Below are 18,099 nucleotides of genomic sequence, written 5' to 3'. Positions count from 1 at the left end.
AGTTGCTGATGGTGCTGGGATGGGGCCCGGAACAAGCCACCAGGTCCTCTGCCTATGCCCAGCCCTGAATGAAGGGCACAGGCACCAGCTCCCAGCTGACAAATGAAACCCATCTGCAGCACAGAGCAGGGATGCTGGCTCCTACCCACCCCCAAAAGACAACATTCCCTCCACCAAAGCTACTTGTATGGTCAAGGGGTTATGCTTTCACCCATCTTCAAGGCTCCCCAGGCTGAGCCCCACTGGGCTGTCCTCAAGGGCTTCTCCATCCCTTGGAGTGTCACAGGCTGAAATGAGACCCATGAATGATGCTCAGGAGTGCAGTGTTGTCATCTCGCTCTCCCCATAGCTGCAGCAGCCAGCTGCCCTCCCATAAGCCATTCAGGGGTAACGTCACACATGGGGACAGTTTATTTTTCCATTAAAAAAATAGATAACAACTTCACCATCTCCTAACAGATATTACAGTCATCAACACCACAACGTGCAGACTAAATACAGACCCGTGACGATATTCCGGTCCTGGGGCAGGAGGGATGGAGGGAGCAGGCTAGGATGGGGGGAGGAAGGAGACAGACCTGTTTCTTGTGGCCTCAGAGCCTTGCCAGGAGGCTCAGCAGGTACAGAACCCATCCACACCTCTCCACAGCCCCAGTCCAGAACCCACCAGTCCCCACAGTAGTGCCACACACCAGAAGCAACACCAGGGCATGCCTTCAACGCCCACACTCCTGATCTTGGCCCAGGGCAGCCCTCAGAGGAGATGGGCAGCCCCTGCCTTCAATTTAGAACCCCAGGCATCACCTCAATATCCAGGAAGGCCAAAACCACCACAAAGCATCCAAGATGCTGCCAGGGCAGTTGTGGAGGTCACCTGCTTGCTCTGCCAGCTCACACAGGTGATGGGGCAGAAGGTGGCTTTTAGGATCAAACACTGGCCACATCCAGAGGTGGCCATGGACACTTCTGCTCTCCCCTAAAGTCCTCTGACCAACCCTGGCCATTCCCAGCAGCAAAAAGCAAAAGCAGAGGTGGAAAAGCTAAAGGTGGGCAGAGAGAGCCAAGGTAGTGAGCCCTCAAGGAGGGTGCAGCACCCTGTCTGAGCTCCCCAGCACCCTGGGGCCAGCCCTGGCCCCTCTGGGAAGCCTTGCAGAGAACTGAAGGTGAAGAAGAGACGAGGGCCAGGACTTGGGGCTTTTCAGCCTCCTTGGAGGCATCACAAGCAATGAGGAAGGGATCAGCGGAAAGGTGGAAAGAGCTGGTTTCATTTAGGATCAGGAAATGGGCCAGGTGGAGCAGTGGGGGAAAGCAGGGAGAAAACAGCAGGAACATGGGAACAGTTGGCCCTGAGGAGCCAAGGTGCTCACCACTGGCTGTAGGGAGTCCAGCTCCAGCATGGGAGAGGGTTGATTTGGGGGTAACCTCAAGCCGGCAACACCCAGAGCAGGCTCTGCCCATCAAGGGAGAACTACAGCCTGTGGGCTACCCAGGACGCAGCTGGGAGCAGGTGGATGGGTGGCAGGAGGGATGGAGCGTGACTCATGCCTGGGGCCAAGTGGGCATGGGGGCACTCAGCAGAAAATGGGGATGGAAACCATCATGGGGAGCAGAGGTTGGCTGCAGCCAGTCCAGCCACGAGCCCCAGGGCTCTATTTCTGCATGTCACACTGCAGGAGGAGGACAATGGAGGGGTCGCTCTTTGCTGCCTCCTTGAACTCCTCCAGCGAGATCTGGTCATCCTTGTCCTTATCCATCTTTGTGAAGATCTTGTCAACACGTTGCTGGGGTGTCAGCCCGTCTTGGTTCATCCTCATCATGATCACAGTCCCCACCATCTTGTAAATGGCCTGGAGCAAGAAGAGAAGCAAAGTACCAGAGTGGGGATATCAGATGGGTGGAAGGTCCCAGGACAAGGCAGGGGACAGGATTGATGCTCTGCTGGGACCCAGACAGCTGCTGTGCTGCTGCACAACTACAATCAGGTGCAGACCAGGTACCTTTCAGAAAAGACTCTGGGCAAGAAAACTCATTCTTTGGTGCCAAAAGGGATCCAATAGATTTGGAAAACCTGGAAAAAACAAGCTACCCCTTCTGACTTTAAGCACCGGTACCTCAATGATCTCCAGCATCTCCAAGCGTGTGATCTTCCCATCCCCATCCAGGTCGTACATCTCAAAGGCCCAGTTGAGTTTCTGCTCAAACGTGCCCCTGGAGGTGACAGACAGGGCACAGATGAACTCCCTGAAGTCGATGGTCCCATCACCGTTCTTGTCAAAGGTGCGGAAAGCATGCTGGGCAAACTTGGAGGCATCTCCATAGGGGAAGAACTGCAGGAAAGAGAGAACAGATCAAAATGAGGAGGGGAAGCTTGGTATGGGCACTGCACCTGAAGCAGCACCTTGCCCCAGCTGGAGCAGGGTGCTCCAGCCCCACAGGCAGCACTTGGGGCCCTGGCTGGAGCCCACCTTGATGTAGAGCTGCTGGAACTCCTCCAGGTTGAGGATACCGGTGGGACAGTCCTTGAGAAAGCCCTTGTACCACTGCTTCAGCTCCTGCTCGCTGAACTCCGTGCTCCTCACCAGGTCATCCAGCATCTCTGGAGCCAGCTTGCTGCTGTGCTTGCCCATGGCTGCCTCTGGGAGAGAAAATGCATGGCACCTACACCCCAGGAGCAGGGAGGGCTGGTGCTCCCAGGCCCTCCTCCACCCTGCACCCAGCTGATGGGTGTCCATGCACTGTGAAACACCAAGACAGCAACTGTGATACTGGGAACAGGCTTGGTGCCCATGCTCAGCCGTGGCCCTGGCTACTAGAGATGCACAGGAGCTGGCCCTGGGGCAGCCTGCCGGGGCAGCCAGCAGCATCACTTTCAGTGTCGTCCCGTCCCCCACCCCCCCATCTCCTAGGCTGGCTCCCTTTGGGGTGCAGAAAACCACTCAAAAATCAACTGAAGACCGAGAACTCCTCACATGGCCTTTACCAGACCATGATGTCCAGCTGCCCTTCGTAAGGATGGGGCAAAGAGGTAACACAAGTCTGCCATTAAAACAGGGTGGAAAAAACCCCTCACGGGCATCATCTGACTTGCAGCATCCAGCCAGCTGCAGCAATGCCCAACCTGCTGCTGGCCAGCTCCTGGCGAGGATGGGGTCCTCAGCCAGGCACCCCCCTGCCATGGGGCTGCCGGCAGCATGGTGCACTGGAGCACTGGCAAGCCTGCAGCTGCGTGGGCAGGACGTGGAGCTGCTCCGATACACGCCGTGCCTGCTCCCACGCAGCCTTGGCTGCCAGCGCCGCTCAGCCTGAGCAGCAGATGGTTTGCTGAGAGCTCCTAGAGCTTCTCTCTCCATAAAGTTGAGTAGAAGTTCACCTGGAGCCCAACCAAGCACCATCTCCCTTCCGAGCATCTGATTTCCTGGCCATGTGGGCTTGGGGGCATGGGGGTACCCTGGGATGGGCACAAGCCTCCCCCCGCAGCGATGCGGGGCTCCCGGTGCTCCCAGCCAGTCCTGCTCCCAGCTAATCCCACAGGCAGAGGCTGCTTCCTGCCCCATCATCCCACCAGCATCTGTCACCGTCTGCCGCGGCAGCACATAACCCACCACACCTCGGCAGCCAGAGCTGAGGGAACGTCCGGACACCCACGGAGCACAGTCCTCAGCGATCCCCAGCTTGGCTGCGGAGCTACACGAGCCCTCCTGGCATCACAGTCCAGCTCTAACCTGCAGGGACTGATTAATCCCCACCATGTACCATGCTCGTGTCCTCCGGCATCTCCCACCAGCCGTGCCAGCGGGCAGATGCCGCTTCTCACCTGCGCAAGGGGCAGCTTTTCCCACTAGGAAAAAGCAACCATGACCTTTGCTAGGAGCACCACACCTTCTCCTGCAAGAGAAGCCTTCAGAGAGGCTGGGACTCAAGAAGAGCATCCTTTGGTCCACAGACCTCGAGTCCGCTTTCTGAGTGGGACCCAGCGCAGGCCACGCCAGGGTGGGGGACAGCAGGGATGGCCGCTGGGGCCAGTGGCCACAAGGGCCATCACATGCTTGGCGTGAACCGCTCATCTCCAAGCACTGACATCACCATCGGTCACTGGCTGCTGGTCCCAAAACAAGACAGACCGGGGTCGTTACAGGTGTCGCCCCCGGAGCGCGCCCTATGTAGCACAGGGCACCCCACCCCAGCACCACCCCGACGGATCCGCACCCTGGGGGGGCAGGGAAGGGGCGCAGGGCCCGACCCCAGGGGATGGATGGGGCGATGGGGCTGGGGGCAGCAGCGCTCGCGGGTGCAGAAGCTGCTCTGCCCACCCGGCGGGCAGCTCCGGGGCACCGGCCCCCACAGCCGCTGCAACCGGCTCCCGGGCACCGCGCGGCTCCCGGCACCTGCCCCGACGGCAGCTGCGCACCGGGGAACCGGGCGGGAACCGGACCCCAGCCCCGCGGAGGGGGGCAGCTGCGGCCCCGACGGCCCTTACCTGTCGTGCGGCGCGGACAGGCGGCGGCTCGGCGGCGCACGGAGCCGGTGCCGGTACCGGAGGGGCCGCGGTCCAGCCCGCCGGCTCTACCCGCGCCGCTCCCGCCCCTCTTGTAGCCGCAGGCCACCCGCCCCCCCGGCGACAGCGTTCGCCTATTGGCTGGGAGGGCTGTCAATCAACCGGGAGGGGCTGCGGGGGGGGTCGAAGTGGGATATTGGGGGGGTACTGGGATGCTGGGGGATGCCGGAGGGCAAAGTGGAAGGGATGCTGGGGAGGATGCTGGGACGGGGATGCTGGGACCAGGATGTGAGTGGGATGCTGAGACTGGATGCAGGGGGGATGCTGGCAGTGGGATGTGGGGGGGATGCGGGGAGTGGGATGAGGGGAGTGCTGGGTTCAGCATCAGGGATGCTGCTGGCCCTGCCTGCCCAGAGATGCCTGCCTGGTCCCCAGGCTTGTGCAGCCCTCCCCTGCACCCTCTGCCCCTGCTGCCACTGTCTGGGGCCGCTTCCTCCTCCTCCTCCTCCTCCTCCTCACTGTGCCACACTCGCCCATCTCTAGCCTCTGTCCCTGGTGGTGGCTGATCCCAAAGCACCCCAAAATCCCCTTCCCTTGGTGTGCTTCAGGGCTGGCAGGGGCCAGGCACCCAGCACAGGGCCCCGCGCTGCCTGCACCGAGGGGACACCAGGACACACCTCAGCCCTCCTGGCTTGGCAGAGCTGCAGCTGCAGCACGGAGGGGAAAGGGCTGAGCAAACCGCTCTCATCTCCAGATCCAAACATGGAGTGTTTCCATGGCAATCGCTGGTGGCTCTTCCTGGTGACCTTGGCCATCCTGCTGTGATCCCTGTGCCACCTGGGCCCGTCCGCAGCACCCCCTCTACAGCTGGTGGCCACCGAGCCCAGATGAAGTCTCCAGCCAGCCAGGGCTGGTCCCCATCCTAGTTCCCTGTGGGGTGCCATGGGGTGCTCTGCCTTTCCCCATGGCTCAGCATCCCCCAGCCCGGCCCTGCTCTCGGGTGCACCCACCCTTGTCGCGGTGGTGGCTGCAGGAAGCCACCGCAACTGCCCCCACCAGGGGTGAGAGGGGGTTGGTCTACAAAAACACACAGAGATTTGCAGCTGTGTATATGCAGCGGGGCTGCAGGGATCCATCACCTGCCTGTCCTGAGGGCAGGAAGGATGGGACCCCTCCATGGCTGGACACGTCACCCCTGCGCCATGCCCCTGTCCGGGGCTGGATGCCCACCCGCAGTGGGGTGATTCAGCTCCATGGCTTTTGGGTCACTCCAGCAGCCTCCGCTGGGCACATGGACCTGTCTGGCCCCAAAGCCTCCCCATGAGCATGGGGGGACGACCCACCCCCCACCACCCTGCCGCCCCCCATGCTGGCTGGGCAACCCGCCGCCAGTTCTTACATGCTTAAGTGGCGAAGACATCAATTAGCACCACTGCAAACTGCCCGTGCTCAGGGTGTGCAGAGAGACTGAAAAATTAATGAAGGCTTAATTGAAGCAGCATGGTTGCCAGGGCTGAGACCAGCACAGCTCAGCTCATGGGACCAGTGTGCCGAAGGGGCTGGATGCGGTGGGGGAGTGCCAGGCTGGGGCTGTGACAAGGACACACTGGGGATGGGGACAAGGATGGCTGTGGCATACTGGGATTTTCAGTTTTTGGGGGGCTGTGACTCCCCGAGTCGTGGTGCTGGGGAGATGCCCGGGCTCATGTGGGGCTGGCCACACAGGTGGCCCTGAGCACAGGGACTGGAGCACCCAGCTGAGCCCAGCACCCCGACTGGGACACCCCAAGCCCTAACACGAGCCTGTGCTTAACTGGGACGTTGGCCCTGGCATTGCAGAGGGGACACCCATCTGTCCGGGATGGGGGGCACCAGCCCCATGGCAGCCCTTGTCTCCCTGCTGCCGCAGCTCCCTGCCCCGGGGTCCCTGGGGTGCCAAGCTGCCAAGGTCTTCCCAGCTCCTAAAAATCTCATTATCCAACGACGCTGGCGAATGCAAAGGGCTGCAGCTTCCCCCAGCGGCTACGGGCTGCAGCAGCACGGCTTGGGGGGCTGTGCCCAAGGGGGGACCCCACAGCCACAGCCCCACCGCTTCCTGGGGCTGCTGCAGCCGGATCAGCCCCCCCAAACTGCTGGGATCTCTGAGGAGCCACCGCCACTCGCCCCGGTGTCCCCACAGCCCTTGTCCCACGGCACTGCCAGATCGCCAGGGTGTGACACTGGTGGGGCTCGGGGTGTTGGTAGCCCAGCCAGCCCCTCTGTGACCCCCCCAACGCTCGTCTCCCATGGGTGTCCCCACAACACAGCCCTGGGTGACCCGTCACCCCAGGTGGGGTCAATGACACAGGGTCGGGGACAGGGATGGACACCGTCCCCTTGGGCCAGTGCACAGTGTTCACAGCCAGTACAACCCCACAAAATTCCCTGTTTTCCAGTGACAGACTGGGCAGCAGCCACACAGCCCGAGCACGGGGCTGGTGGGCCACGGGCACACGCTGGGACATGGGGACGGGCTCCGGGTGGCTTCTCCCCGGCACAGCCCCCCCACATCTGCAGGCACAGGCACCCGGGGGCAACGCGGTGCCAGCCCCACTGTGGGCAGCGTTTGGGGTTGAGCTGTGGTTTGCAGAGAGTTTTGGAGCAAAATGGGGGTTTCTCCCTCACTCGCTCATTCCTCCTGCTGCTCCCTCCCCCCCGTAAGCCCTGTCTCCTCACCAGTAGCCCCCACCTTTCCCCAGCTCTCGCCATTCCCAGAGCAGGTCCCTTCCCTGCCCGCCGTGTCCCAGGGCCAAGGCTTGGTACTGGGTCCCCTGGCCAGAATTGGGGTGCTGTAGGGTGGGCACCCATGCCGTGCTTTGCTGCACAGAAATGCCCTTGTGAAGGAGCAAGGAGCTGCTGTCACCCACACCATGTCCCTGGGGGACACCTCTGGGTGCCACTTGGCAAGCTGGACCTGGGGTGACCACAGCACTGAGGGTCCCTCTTGATGTCACCACCATTATGCCCAGCACTGGCCTGGGAAAAGGGGGTACAGGGTGGAAAATCAGAAATATTCCAATTTTGGGGTTCCCCACCTGCTTCCTGCATCCCACAGCACCCCTGAGGGAGCAGCTCTGCCCAGCACATGCCACCCAACCCCCTCCTGGCCCTGGTCCTGGGTGGGGACTGAGGGGGGATGGATGGTGCCGCCTGCCCAAAGTGGGGTTCCTGGGGGGGAGGGGGGGGCATGCATCTGGTTTGGCCCCGTCGTGGTGGGACCGGGTGGGGGTCGGGGGTCAGTGGCTGTCCCTCTCCCTGGGGAGGGGGCTGGGGGGAAGCGGTGCCATCCATGGGCTGGGGCAGGAGCAAAGGAAAATTTGGGGCTTCCCTACCCCTGCTCAGGGCAGGCTGAGGGTGCTGGGGCCGGGCTGGCTCTGATGGGGGTGGGGGGGACACAAGCACCCCCTCAGGGTCACCACGTCCCCCCAAAGCCGGGAGCAGCATCCCAGTGGGACCCGGAGCCCTCTCCCAGGCAGGCCACAGAGGTTTGCCGGCCGGCACGCAGGGGGTTAAGCATCCCCGTCTCCCTCACACTTGAGACGTCACCATCACCAGTGGCAGTGGGGGGGGCCGGGGGGCTATGGTGGTCTTTGTGGTGCATTCGGCAGCTGGCGCAGGGCGGCTCACGCACACGGCGGGCGGCTCTTTGCCGACACCCCGCGCTCCGGCAGCATCCGCAGACAACCGGCAGCGGCCACCGCCTGCCCACGCCTCGAGTCCCACCGCCACGGTGAGCAAGGGCTGCCACGGGGGACGGGGACAGGGATGCCACCAGGCCTGAGAGCTGGGGGGGGCTGTGGCAGCCACCCGCTGTCTCCCTTGGGGACCCAAACCGCTACCAGCCCCTCGCAGGGACGCCTCTTTCCCGGTGCACCCGACGCTTGCTGGGTGCCCCCAGCACTGGGGGTGATGGGGTGGGTGCAGACCCCCCCTCAGACACCCCCCCCCGGGATGCTGCAGCCCCGCAGTGGCCCTGGGTGGGTGCGGGTGCGTGGCTGGGTGCTCGCCCGCGCCGGCTGGGTGCTGCAGCTCAGCTCCCTGGCAGCCCTGCGGTAAATCCTGCTGCTCACCCGCAGCCACAGCAAGGCAGGGGGGAGGCCCCCAGCACCCCACCGGCCCCGCTTGGGGGGCTCAGCCCCATGGGGGGGGGGGGGGGGGAAATCGCACCTCCCTCCAGCCACGAAGGTCCCCAAACTGGGGGGGGCGGCGGGGCACGGCAGCGTCGGGAAACCCCAAACCCACCCTGGGCAGGGCTGGGGGTGCCCTGGCTCATCCTGGCACAGGATCTGGCCCCGGCCCCCTGGCTCGCAGGGTGAGGTGTGTGCCCCCCCCCCCCCCCCCCCCGAAAAATCCTTCAGGCACCACACGCCTGACCCTGCAACGGCTGCAGCGATGCCAGCGCGGCCATGGGCGGGGGGCAGCCGCAGGAGGGGCTCGATGGCAGCAGCGGGCACGGGGCCTGGCACCCAGCGAGCACCCAGCGGGCAGGGGGGGCTGCGGGTAGTTGAGCCGGGTGGAGGGGAAGGGGCACCCAGCCCCTGGCCAGGGATGCGGCGTTGCACCAGGTTGCAGAGCCCACAGCGATGCTGCGCTGGCGGCACAGGGGCACAGCCCCAAAACGGCCGTGGGTGACACGGGGGTGGCCTGACTGGGGGGCACTGCTGCCTCTTCGGCGTGGCCAGCCCAGGAGCCACCGGCTGTGGGGTAGCGATGCTCCTGGGTGCAGGATTTGGCCCTGCCTGGAGCAGGAGGGGAGGCTTCACCCCGTCAGATGGGACGACCCCGTGGAGGTGACACCCGCCGTGGGGTCCCCGTGAGGCAGGGTGCTTGGGGGGAGTGGGGGGAGGCAGGGAGGGGAGTGGGTGCTGGGGCAGGGCTGGGGCATGGGGAAGCCGCCGCAGGGAGGGACAAAACCCGGGGCCACCAGGGGTGTGGCTGGGGCAGAATCCGCTGCCCCCAGCCCTGCCCCCCCCGCGGGCAGCCCCGCTCCGGCAGCGCACCCCTCCACAAACCAGTCCTGGGAGGGGGTGCCTTTCCCAGGGGATTTGGGGCACCCGGTTCCCCCGGTTCAGCCGCACAGCAACGGGCAGCCCGTGCTGGAGGGAGCCCCTCACCCTCCCCGCGAGCCACCTGAGGGGGACATGCGGTGGCCAAGGGCCACCATGGGGCACGGGCACCTGGGGCTAAGGAAAAGGTGTAAATCAGAGGCTGAGCCCCAAGCGGAGCCTCCAGACTGAGGGGGGGGCTGCAGTGATCCCCCTCCTCCCACCCGGCACCGAGCCTCTGTGCCACGGCTCAGGCCTCACAGCGGGGTGTCCTCACGGTGGGGACCCGTCCGTGCCCCCTCCCCGGGCACCGGCGGAGCTCAGCAGTGACAAACCCCAGCCCCAAGCCACCCGTCAAGGACAAGCGTGGCACGGGCACGAGGACACCCGCATGCTGATCACAGCGCGGATGCAAATGCCGGAGCAGAACGGGTGTGGATCTCCCACTCCACCAGCTGTCCCCGGCACCCCAGGGCCCCCCCAGCACCATCCTGCGGGGCTCAACACCTCTCCAAAATGGCCCAGCACCCCTCCAAAACACCCCAGCACCCAGCGGGACAAATCCAGGGGTCACAGGGCTGGGGCAGCCCTGGGCATTTTTATGGCACGCTGCATGGTATGAGCACCCACGGCACTGGGGGAAACTGGGGCAGGGGTGTGCAGAGGGTGCCCTGGCTCCCCCAGAGCAGCTCGCATTTTGGCATCAGGCTGGTGCATCGCAGCCTCAATGTAAAGCCACCGCTTACCAGGCCGGGGAGGAGGAGGAGGAGGAGGAGGAGGAGGAGGAGGTGGAGGAAGGCAGAGCCACCACTGTTGATGCTGAGGGGCTGTGCTGGGGCTGAGTGGGGAGCACTGGGCTGGGGGTGCAGCACCCTCATCCCAGGCACGAGACCACCCCATCCCTCCCTGCGGCCGCTGCCTGCTCCAGCTCTCCCTCTCCCCTTCCCCAGCCGTGTTAATTAAACCCAAGCGCTTAATTACAACCTGCTGAATCCTGCAGCTGCTTCCCAGAGCCTACTAATAGCATGGGGCCAGCCCCACTAATAGCCCCCCCAGCCCCATAGGAAATGTGGGGGACAGGGGAAAAGGGGGACCGTCCCTGCAGGATTTGGGTTGTGGCTCATCAGCGGCATGAAGGGATCTTCACCCAAGGTGTGGAAAAGAGCCAGCCCAGCCCCCAGCCCCAGGAAAGTCACCCCTGGGGGTCTTGGCCTCTCCAAGGAAAGATGGGGACAGATGGCTCAGCCCCGAGGTTGTCCCCGAGCTGCTGTCAGGTCCCCCAAGGGGTGCGGAGGGAAGGGGATGCTCAGCCGGTGCCTGGCGAGCTCTCAGCATCCTTGGCTGCTGGCATTAAAAAAATAATCAAGGTAAATGGGGTGAAGGCTGGCAGCAGCGTGTGGGGCTGCGAGCTGGGGCGGGACCCAGTGTCCCACCGCGCTTCCCTGCCTGGTCACCCACCGGCGGGTCCCCGGGGCACAGGGGTGTCCGGTGGGGCAGCCTGACCCTCTTGTCCTCCTGCTCACAGGTCCCTGCCAGCCCATGAAGTGATTCAGGTAGGTGGCACAGCCCCTGCTCCTGCCATCGCCACCGCCACCACCGCACCGGGCACCGAGGTAAGGACCCAGAGCCATGGCCGCGGCGGGGGTGGGATGCTCCGGCGTGGGGACCAGACCCCCAAACCAGGCCTGTGGGGCAGAAATCCCAGTTGGGGTCTTCCCCTGTCCATGGGGGATGCCGAGCCCCATCACCTGGGGGTATTGGTATGACCCCATGGGGGTCGCCTGGGGCAGTCCCCCATCTCCCAGCCGGGTGCAGGGGGCCAGGGCGGGGGAAGCGGGGTGCCTCAGGGAGGTGACACGGCCAGGGGCGCCCACAGGAAGCACGATGCTCACAACCCTGCGCCCCGCTTCCCTCCCCCGCCTCGGCAAACGGCAGAAGTGCCGGCAGAGCCGCCACGGTTCGGCAGCCGCTCACACCCGTGTGCCCCGGCCAGGAGGGTGCGGGCTGGGGGTAACGGGGCCACTGGGTGCAGAGCCCGGTGGGGCGGGCGCAGGTAGGTGCTGCGGTGGCAGTGGGGGTGCGGGCGTGCTGGGGTGTCCGGCCGGCGGTGCCGGTGCTGTTCCACTCTATTCTGTTTCTCTCGCTCAGGTCTGCTGGCCATGGGCAACCTGATAAAGGTATTGGGCAAAGATTTAGAAAACTGTCCTCATTTTTTCCTGGATTTTGAAAGTAAGTCCCATGAGCAGGGTGGGCACGGGGAGGGGGCCGGGGCCGCCGCCGTGGCTGCTCTCCGGAAGATGGGGACAGGCACGGTGTCCCCGAGCAGCCCTGTGTCCCCAGGCGCCTCGGGGCAGCCCCGGACGCGCCCCACAAAGGGCTGAGTGGGGCAGGGGAGCGGGACCCCGAGAGATGCCCCGTCCCTGAAAGTGTGGGGAGACGTCCCCAGCTGAGCGGCGGGGATGCAGGACAAGTCCTGGCAGCAGGACCTGGCCTGTGAAGACCTCAGGCACGTGCCCAGCGCTGCTAGCCGCTGGCACCGGGTGGCCATGTGGCATGTAGCCTGCCACCAGCACGGCAGGGACAGCCTGGAGGCCGGGGATGTGGGGGAAGGATCCTGCGCTGCCGGGAAGGGCGGTGTGGGGGGATCGGGGACCCCGTTCAGCCCAGGGGACCTGCCCCAGCTTCCCAGTGGCCTGGGCTAACTGGGACGGGAAAGCATGGCTCCTGGCCCTCCCAGGCTGGACACGGGGGCACGGGAGACGGTGGCGGCCGTGGCAGGATGCCAGGCTCGGTGCAGCCCCGTGGCCCCCCCTTGCTCCCTCTCCCCCCTTCCTCCCGGGCCACAGCTCAGAGCAAGAGCGAGGAGGGTAAAAATAGTGCAGCGGCAACCGCTCGCCCCGGTCCCGGCGGGGAGAGGCCGTACGCAGCTCGCCGCACCGCCTCCGGCACCGGCACATCCCAAAATAGCCGGGGCTGGGGTCACACAGCCACCCCACTCCCACGGCGAGGGACTTTCCTGGTTCCTTTGAGCAAAGCCTTTGCCCTCCTGTAGCACCCCCCCTCCACAGCCCCCTGGCATGGGGACAGGGCTGTGGGAGTTCACCGGGACCCCCAGTTTGGGGCTGGCTCCGCAGCTAGATTGGGGGGGGGTGTGCCTGTAGCTGAGATTTCAGGGACTTGCTCACCGCTTCGCCCTCCTCGCCGGGCTCCGGCGGCTCTCTCCTCCCTTCGCTCCTTCCTCTCCATCACCCCATCCGCCAGCACCCATCGCCATCGGGGGGGAAGAGGCTGCAGCTGGTGGCCGGGGGCAGCCGCAGGGTCACCCGCCCGCCGGCCGGGAGACCCTCGAGCCCCCGGGGAGCCGTGGGGGGAGGACGGGGGCTCCGGCTGCCAGCGGCCGCTGCCCACAGCCCAGCACCTCTTCCCCGAGCACCACCTCACCATCATGCTTTTTTCCTCTTGTTTCTTCTCTTGCAGGTTTCACATGGGGAACCTTCTTAAAGTGTTGACTTATAACGAACTTGACCAAGGCCCTAATTTTTTTCCTTGACTTTGAAAGTGAGATGGGATTTTTATTTTCCTTTTTCGTTTCGTACTTATTCTGAGTTCCACATCCACGCCATTTTGAGTTCTCGTACCCGTCGCCCATCGCATCGCGCCCATCCCAGATGTCCTCCCCCCACCTTTGCCGTCCGGGGGTCTCCCCGGGGAGGGGGGGCCACGGCCACCGGGGCAGACCCACGGCCGGGGGCTATCGCCCTGCACCTCTTCCCCGGGGCCAGTGGCAGCCCCCTGGGGCCAGCCCGGTGCCGAGGGCTCAGGGACCCCCGTGCGCAGGACCGTGGGGCAGGGCAGCCAGGACTCACCCCCCACCTGCCCCGTCTCTGCCGCTTGGCCCAAGCTGGGGCAAGGAGACGGACCAGGGGGAGAAACCCGCCAGGAAGGGCTGTGGGCTGGCGGGGGAGCCGCGGGACGGGGTGCTGGCACCCCCCTCCGGCTCTCGCCGCCCAGGGCCCCGCTCAGAGCCCTCCGGGTTTCTCTCCCCGGGGCGCTGCCCTGCAGATGCGCAGCCAACGGAGGCCGAGACGGCGGTGTGGAACCAGGTGAACGCCGTGCTGGAGGAGGCGCAGGCTGTCCTGGCCGAGCTGCAGTCGTACACGGGTGCTGGGCAGGAGATCCGAGAGGTGGGTGCAGCCCCAGCACCCGCTGCCCACCCACCCACCCACCCACCATGGCCTGTGGCAACCCCTGGCGCTCTCCCTGCCACAGGCCATCCAAAACCCCGGGGACCTGCGGCTGCAGGAGAGGGCCTGGAGCGCCGTCTGCCCCCTCGTCGCCAAGCTGAAGCGCTTCTACGAGTTCTCCCTGCGGCTGGGTGAGTGCCCCGAGCCCCCGGCCCCCTTTCCTGCATCCCCCTGTTGCATCCCACATCCCCCCCTGGCTGCAGGGGTGGGGAGCCCTGGCCATGGGTGGTGCCTGTGCCTCAGTTTCCCCAGTTGGGGCTGGGGAGGTGCAGGGGAGCAGGAGGGGGACCAGCAGTGCTTTGTCCCCAGAGAACGCCCTGCGGAGCTTGCTGGAGGCCCTCACCAGCCCCCCGTACGCCCCAACCCAGCACCTCGAGCGGGAGCAAGCCTTGGCCAAGCAGTTCGCCGAGATCCTCCACTTCACCCTCAGCTTTGATGAGCTCAAGGTATCTCCCCACGCCCCCACGCGTGGCATGAGGGCTGGGGGGGGGGGCTGGGGGGTCTCCACACTGGGTTTGTGCAAAACCTGTGAGGCAGCGCAGTCCCTTGGGACCCCCCAAAACTCGCTGCGGGCCCCTAACACAGGAATCCCCTCCGCAGATGACCAACCCCGCCATCCAGAACGACTTCAGCTACTACAGAAGGACCATCAGCCGAAACCGCATTAACAACCTGCAGGTGAGAGGACGGTGCTGCCTGTCCCCGCCCAGGAGTGGCCTCCCCGAGGGGGGTGTCACAGGACAGAGGGGGGCTCAGGTTGGCCGCCCCAATGGCCCCCATCGTCCCCCCCCACAGCTGGATGCGGAGAGCGAGGTGAACAACGAGATGGCCAACAGGATGTCCCTCTTCTATGCCGAGGCCACCCCCATGCTCAAAACACTCAGCAATGCCACCACCAAGTTCGTTTCAGAGGTGAGCGAGGCTGGGGGGGACCCTCGGGGTGGGGGGAAGCCCCCCTCCAGCCCTGGCATCACCTGGGGGTCAAGTGGGGCTGGGGGCTCCCATAGGGGGCCGGGAGGGGAAAGGGCAGCCGGGACCTGCTGGGTTTCAGAACAAGACCCTCCCGATCGAGGACACGACCGACTGCCTGAGCACCATGGCCTGCGTCTGCAGGGTGATGCTGGAGACCCCGTGAGTACCCTGCGTGGGTTGGGGGGCACATCTCAGTGCTGGGGTCCCTCTGTCACACCACACCCCCCCCAGGCTCAAGCCAGCCCCTCTCCCCGGCACAGGGAGTACCGGAGCCGCTTCACCAACACCGAGACCCTCCTCTTCTGCATGCGGGTGATGGTCGGCGTCATCATCCTCTACGACCACGTCCACCCCGTGGGGGCCTTCGCAAAGACCTCCAAGATTGATGTGAGTCACTGTGGGGTGCACCTGGGGGGGGGGGTCATAGCTGTCCCACTCCTCCCAGTGTAGCTGGGATGGCCGGAGGGTCCCCCTCCCTGGATGACCCCTATGGGGATGTCTCTGAGCTGGTCCGGTGGGGAACTCTTCCCCCATGAGCAGCGAGGAGGAGGATGGGGAGGAAGGGGGGCAGCCCCTCGGGGCATCCAGGCTCTCACAGCCTCTCTCGTCGTCCCCACCCCACCCCCCCAGATGAAAGGTTGCATCAAAGTCTTGAAAGACCAACCCTCAACCAGCACCGAGGGGCTCCTGAACGCTCTGAGGTGAGCAGGGGGGGCCGGGGGACACGACGGGGACACAGCCCCCCCCCAGCAGCGCTGTGGGATGGTGGCAGAGCAGGTCGGGGTGCCATGGGGTGACTGTCCCCTCTCTGTCCAGGTACACCACTCGGCACCTCAACGATGACACCACGTCCAAACAGATCCGGGCCCTGCTGCAGTGAGCGGGGGGGTGGCCCCGACCCCCCGCAAGTCACCGCGTCACTGACGCCCATGACCATACCGCTCATTTTGTACAGAGGGAAAAGGGACAATAAGAAATACACAGAAATACAAAAAAAAAAAATAATCAAAAATCAAAATGGCCCGAGGCCACCCCCCAGGCGCTCCTGCCCCCCTGTCCCACCCCCCAGAAGAACACCTGCTTCTGGAATCGAGGTGTGGGTGGCACCATGGGGACACCACCGGGGTGCTGGGGCCGGGCAGGATGGACCCAGGCAGGGATGCGCCGATGTGGCCGGTGGCAGTGAGTGCCCATGGCACGGGGGCACCTTGGGGAGGGGGGGAAGGGGCAGGTGTTGCCCCCGTCCCCATCCTCATCCCCGTCCCCATCCTCATCCCCGAGCATCCGGTGGAGGAGGAGGAGGAGAAATAAACACCCCTGCAGATCTGCACGGACTGGTGGAAACGGCTCGGTCTCACCTGGTAGATTTTTAATATGAGTAATTAAATCTCCACTCACCTCTTCTTTTCTACATTTGTTTTTTTTTTGTTGGTTTGGGGTTTTTTTTTGGTTTGTTTTTTTTGGGGGGGGGGGGGGAGTGAAATAAAATGACATTTAGTCTGTTCGTGGCCGGAGTGGGGCCATCTCTGCTGTGTCCCATCCCGCACCGCACCGGTGGGAAGCACCTGGATCACTGTGACACCCCCGGGACTGACACACACCCCCCCCAGACCGTGTCCCCCGCCCCCCATCACCCCTCCGTGATGCCCTGGGGACCCATCCCTGCTGGCACAAATCCCATCTCCCAGCCGCATCCCAAACCCACCATGCCACTGCCAGTGACCAGGAGCTCCTGGAGGGACAAGAGCCCAGGGCTGGCCCCAGGGTGCACCCCCGTAGTGGGGCTGCCCCCCTCCCCGCCGCCCCAGTAGCTGCAGACTGGGAGGACTGGGAAGCTGCCGGAGGCCACGGCTGGCTGCCACGGGACCCGTGCCTTTGCCGGCAGATGGCCCTGTGACACCGTGACAAAGCAGCCCCAGTGCCCCCCCCCCCCCCCCCCTCCTGCCAGCTCCACCATGGGGGGACCCACTTGGCTTCAGCCCCCCGAGCTGGGGGACACCCTGACGAGCACGCTGCAGCACAGGGCCCCATGCCAGCCCTTGGGGGGGCTGTGTCACCCCCCCATGGGGACACCCCTGGACTCGCCCCGCCACTGCTGCGTGCCTGGGGTGCAGGGCCAAGCCCCCCGGGGCTGGTGTCCCCCCAGCCCGACACCCCTCTCCTTCCCGCGGCCCTTCCCACCAGGCAGCCACGGGCAGCTGCCTGCATTGCTGCCCCCCCTCGCTGCCCCCTGCGCTGCTGGGGGGCGATGGGCACCCCACGTGTGACACCAGGACCCCAGAGCCTGCAGGGTGGCTCTCTGGCAGCACGCCCGTGCCTCAGTTTCCCCACTTGTGCAATGGGTGACAACTGCTGCTTCCAGCGTGCGCTGGGGGGTGTGTGGGCAAGGTCCCCCCCAGCCCCCTGAGCTCCAGGCACCCCTCAGTGAACTGCTGAGGGTGACAACATGGGGACACCCGCCCCATCCGCACAGCGCAGCCCAGCTCAGCACCCACATCGCCAGGCCTGCATGGACACCCGCCAGCCCTCCCCGGCCACGCCAGCCCTGGGGGACTGTGAGCAGCACAAGGAGGGGACAAAGGTGGGGGGGGGGATCTGGCAACCCCCCAGCATTTCCCATACCGGCGTTTCCCAGGCCCGGTGCCAGGATCTGGCGGCGCACACCCAGGCTTTGCCGCCAAAGCCGCCGAACTCCCGCGCAGCGCCGGCCGCACATGCTGTTGCACAACCTCAACCAACAGCTCCTTTTATTTTTAGGTTCTTGCAACACGGCTTCCCCGCAGCCTGCCCAAACCGCTGCCAAGGCGCTGGATGGGCCACAGCATCCTGCCCTGCCCTGCTCCCGGCAGCTCTCAGAGCAACCCCATGCACCAGCTGTGCCTCAGTTTCCCCATGAGCCACCTTTGCCCACCAGCCCTGTGATGGCGGTGATGCCAGCCAGCCCTGCAGACCCCCAGTGCTCCCTCCCACCGAGCCCATCGCCCAGGGCTTCGTTAAACCCCCTTGGTGCTCTACGGATCAACGATCCCGCCTGGGAACTGAAGATAAGGCCAGGACACGGCTCCGTTTGGTGGCTGCAGCTGCCATGTGTCTGCAGGAGCTGATGTCCCCAGGTGACACCGTCCCCCAGACGGTCCCCAGCCCGTCCGAGGCACTGGACAGTCCCTGCTGTGTGGGAACTGGGGTGGGAAGAGCCGGGACAGCGTCACCACCCAGGACCACCAACGGGAGTTAAGGGACAACTGGATTCTTCAAGCCCACCAGTGGACATGGGCACAGACACCAGCTGGTCACCGGTGCTGGG

The 18,099-nt window shown here is 65.0% G+C and overlaps 2 protein-coding genes across 4 annotated transcripts; one reads left to right on the top strand and one right to left on the bottom strand.

The window, feature by feature from the left end:
* Positions 1–408: 408 nt before the first annotated feature.
* HPCAL4 (hippocalcin like 4) lies at positions 409–4,574 on the bottom strand. Its single transcript, XM_055704213.1, has 4 exons — positions 4,478–4,574; positions 2,466–2,635; positions 2,112–2,327; positions 409–1,847 (listed from the first exon to the last, which is right to left on the bottom strand). The coding sequence occupies exons 2-4, from the start codon at positions 2,625–2,627 to the stop codon at positions 1,650–1,652; spliced, it is 576 nt and encodes a 191-aa protein (XP_055560188.1). The 5' UTR covers positions 2,628–2,635; positions 4,478–4,574; the 3' UTR covers positions 409–1,649.
* A 3,528-nt stretch (positions 4,575–8,102) lies between these two features.
* On the top strand, positions 8,103–16,206 carry LOC102053270 (CYFIP-related Rac1 interactor A-like). Of its 3 annotated transcripts, XM_055704191.1 has the most exons (12): positions 8,103–8,264; positions 11,105–11,192; positions 11,728–11,808; positions 13,642–13,763; positions 13,849–13,954; positions 14,133–14,269; positions 14,424–14,501; positions 14,619–14,735; positions 14,875–14,954; positions 15,056–15,182; positions 15,426–15,496; positions 15,612–16,206. In XM_055704191.1, exons 3-12 carry the CDS (start codon positions 11,739–11,741, stop codon positions 15,673–15,675), a joined length of 972 nt encoding a protein of 323 aa, XP_055560166.1. In that variant the 5' UTR covers positions 8,103–8,264; positions 11,105–11,192; positions 11,728–11,738; the 3' UTR covers positions 15,676–16,206. The 3 variants fall into 3 exon arrangements, with proteins under 3 accessions (XP_055560166.1, XP_055560164.1, XP_055560165.1); XM_055704189.1 differs by lacking the exons at positions 8,103–8,264; positions 11,105–11,192 and adding an exon at positions 11,216–11,632; XM_055704190.1 differs by lacking the exons at positions 8,103–8,264; positions 11,105–11,192 and having other exon boundaries at positions 11,733–11,808; positions 13,057–13,763.
* Positions 16,207–18,099: the final 1,893 nt, after the last annotated feature.

Source organism: Falco cherrug, chromosome 3 (genome assembly GCF_023634085.1).
Source record: "Falco cherrug isolate bFalChe1 chromosome 3, bFalChe1.pri, whole genome shotgun sequence".
Lineage (NCBI taxonomy): Eukaryota > Metazoa > Chordata > Aves > Falconiformes > Falconidae > Falco > Falco cherrug.
This window is presented reverse-complemented; position numbering and strand designations above follow the sequence as displayed.

Coding starts and splice junctions, on each gene's coding strand:
- HPCAL4 (XM_055704213.1), bottom strand. CDS start 2,627: ATGGGCAAGCACAGCAGCAAGCTGGCTCCAGAGATGCTGGATGACCTG. Junction 2,328..2,465: donor TCCAGCAGCTCTACATCAAG/GTGGGCTCCAGC, acceptor TCTTTCCTGCAG/TTCTTCCCCTATGGAGATGC. Junction 1,848..2,111: donor AGATGCTGGAGATCATTGAG/GTACCGGTGCTT, acceptor TTCTTGCTCCAG/GCCATTTACAAGATGGTGGG.
- LOC102053270 (XM_055704189.1), top strand. CDS start 11,311: ATGCCGAGCCCCATCACCTGGGGGTATTGGTATGACCCCATGGGGGTC. Junction 13,955..14,132: donor CGAGTTCTCCCTGCGGCTGG/GTGAGTGCCCCG, acceptor CTTTGTCCCCAG/AGAACGCCCTGCGGAGCTTG. Junction 15,183..15,425: donor CAAAGACCTCCAAGATTGAT/GTGAGTCACTGT, acceptor CCACCCCCCCAG/ATGAAAGGTTGCATCAAAGT.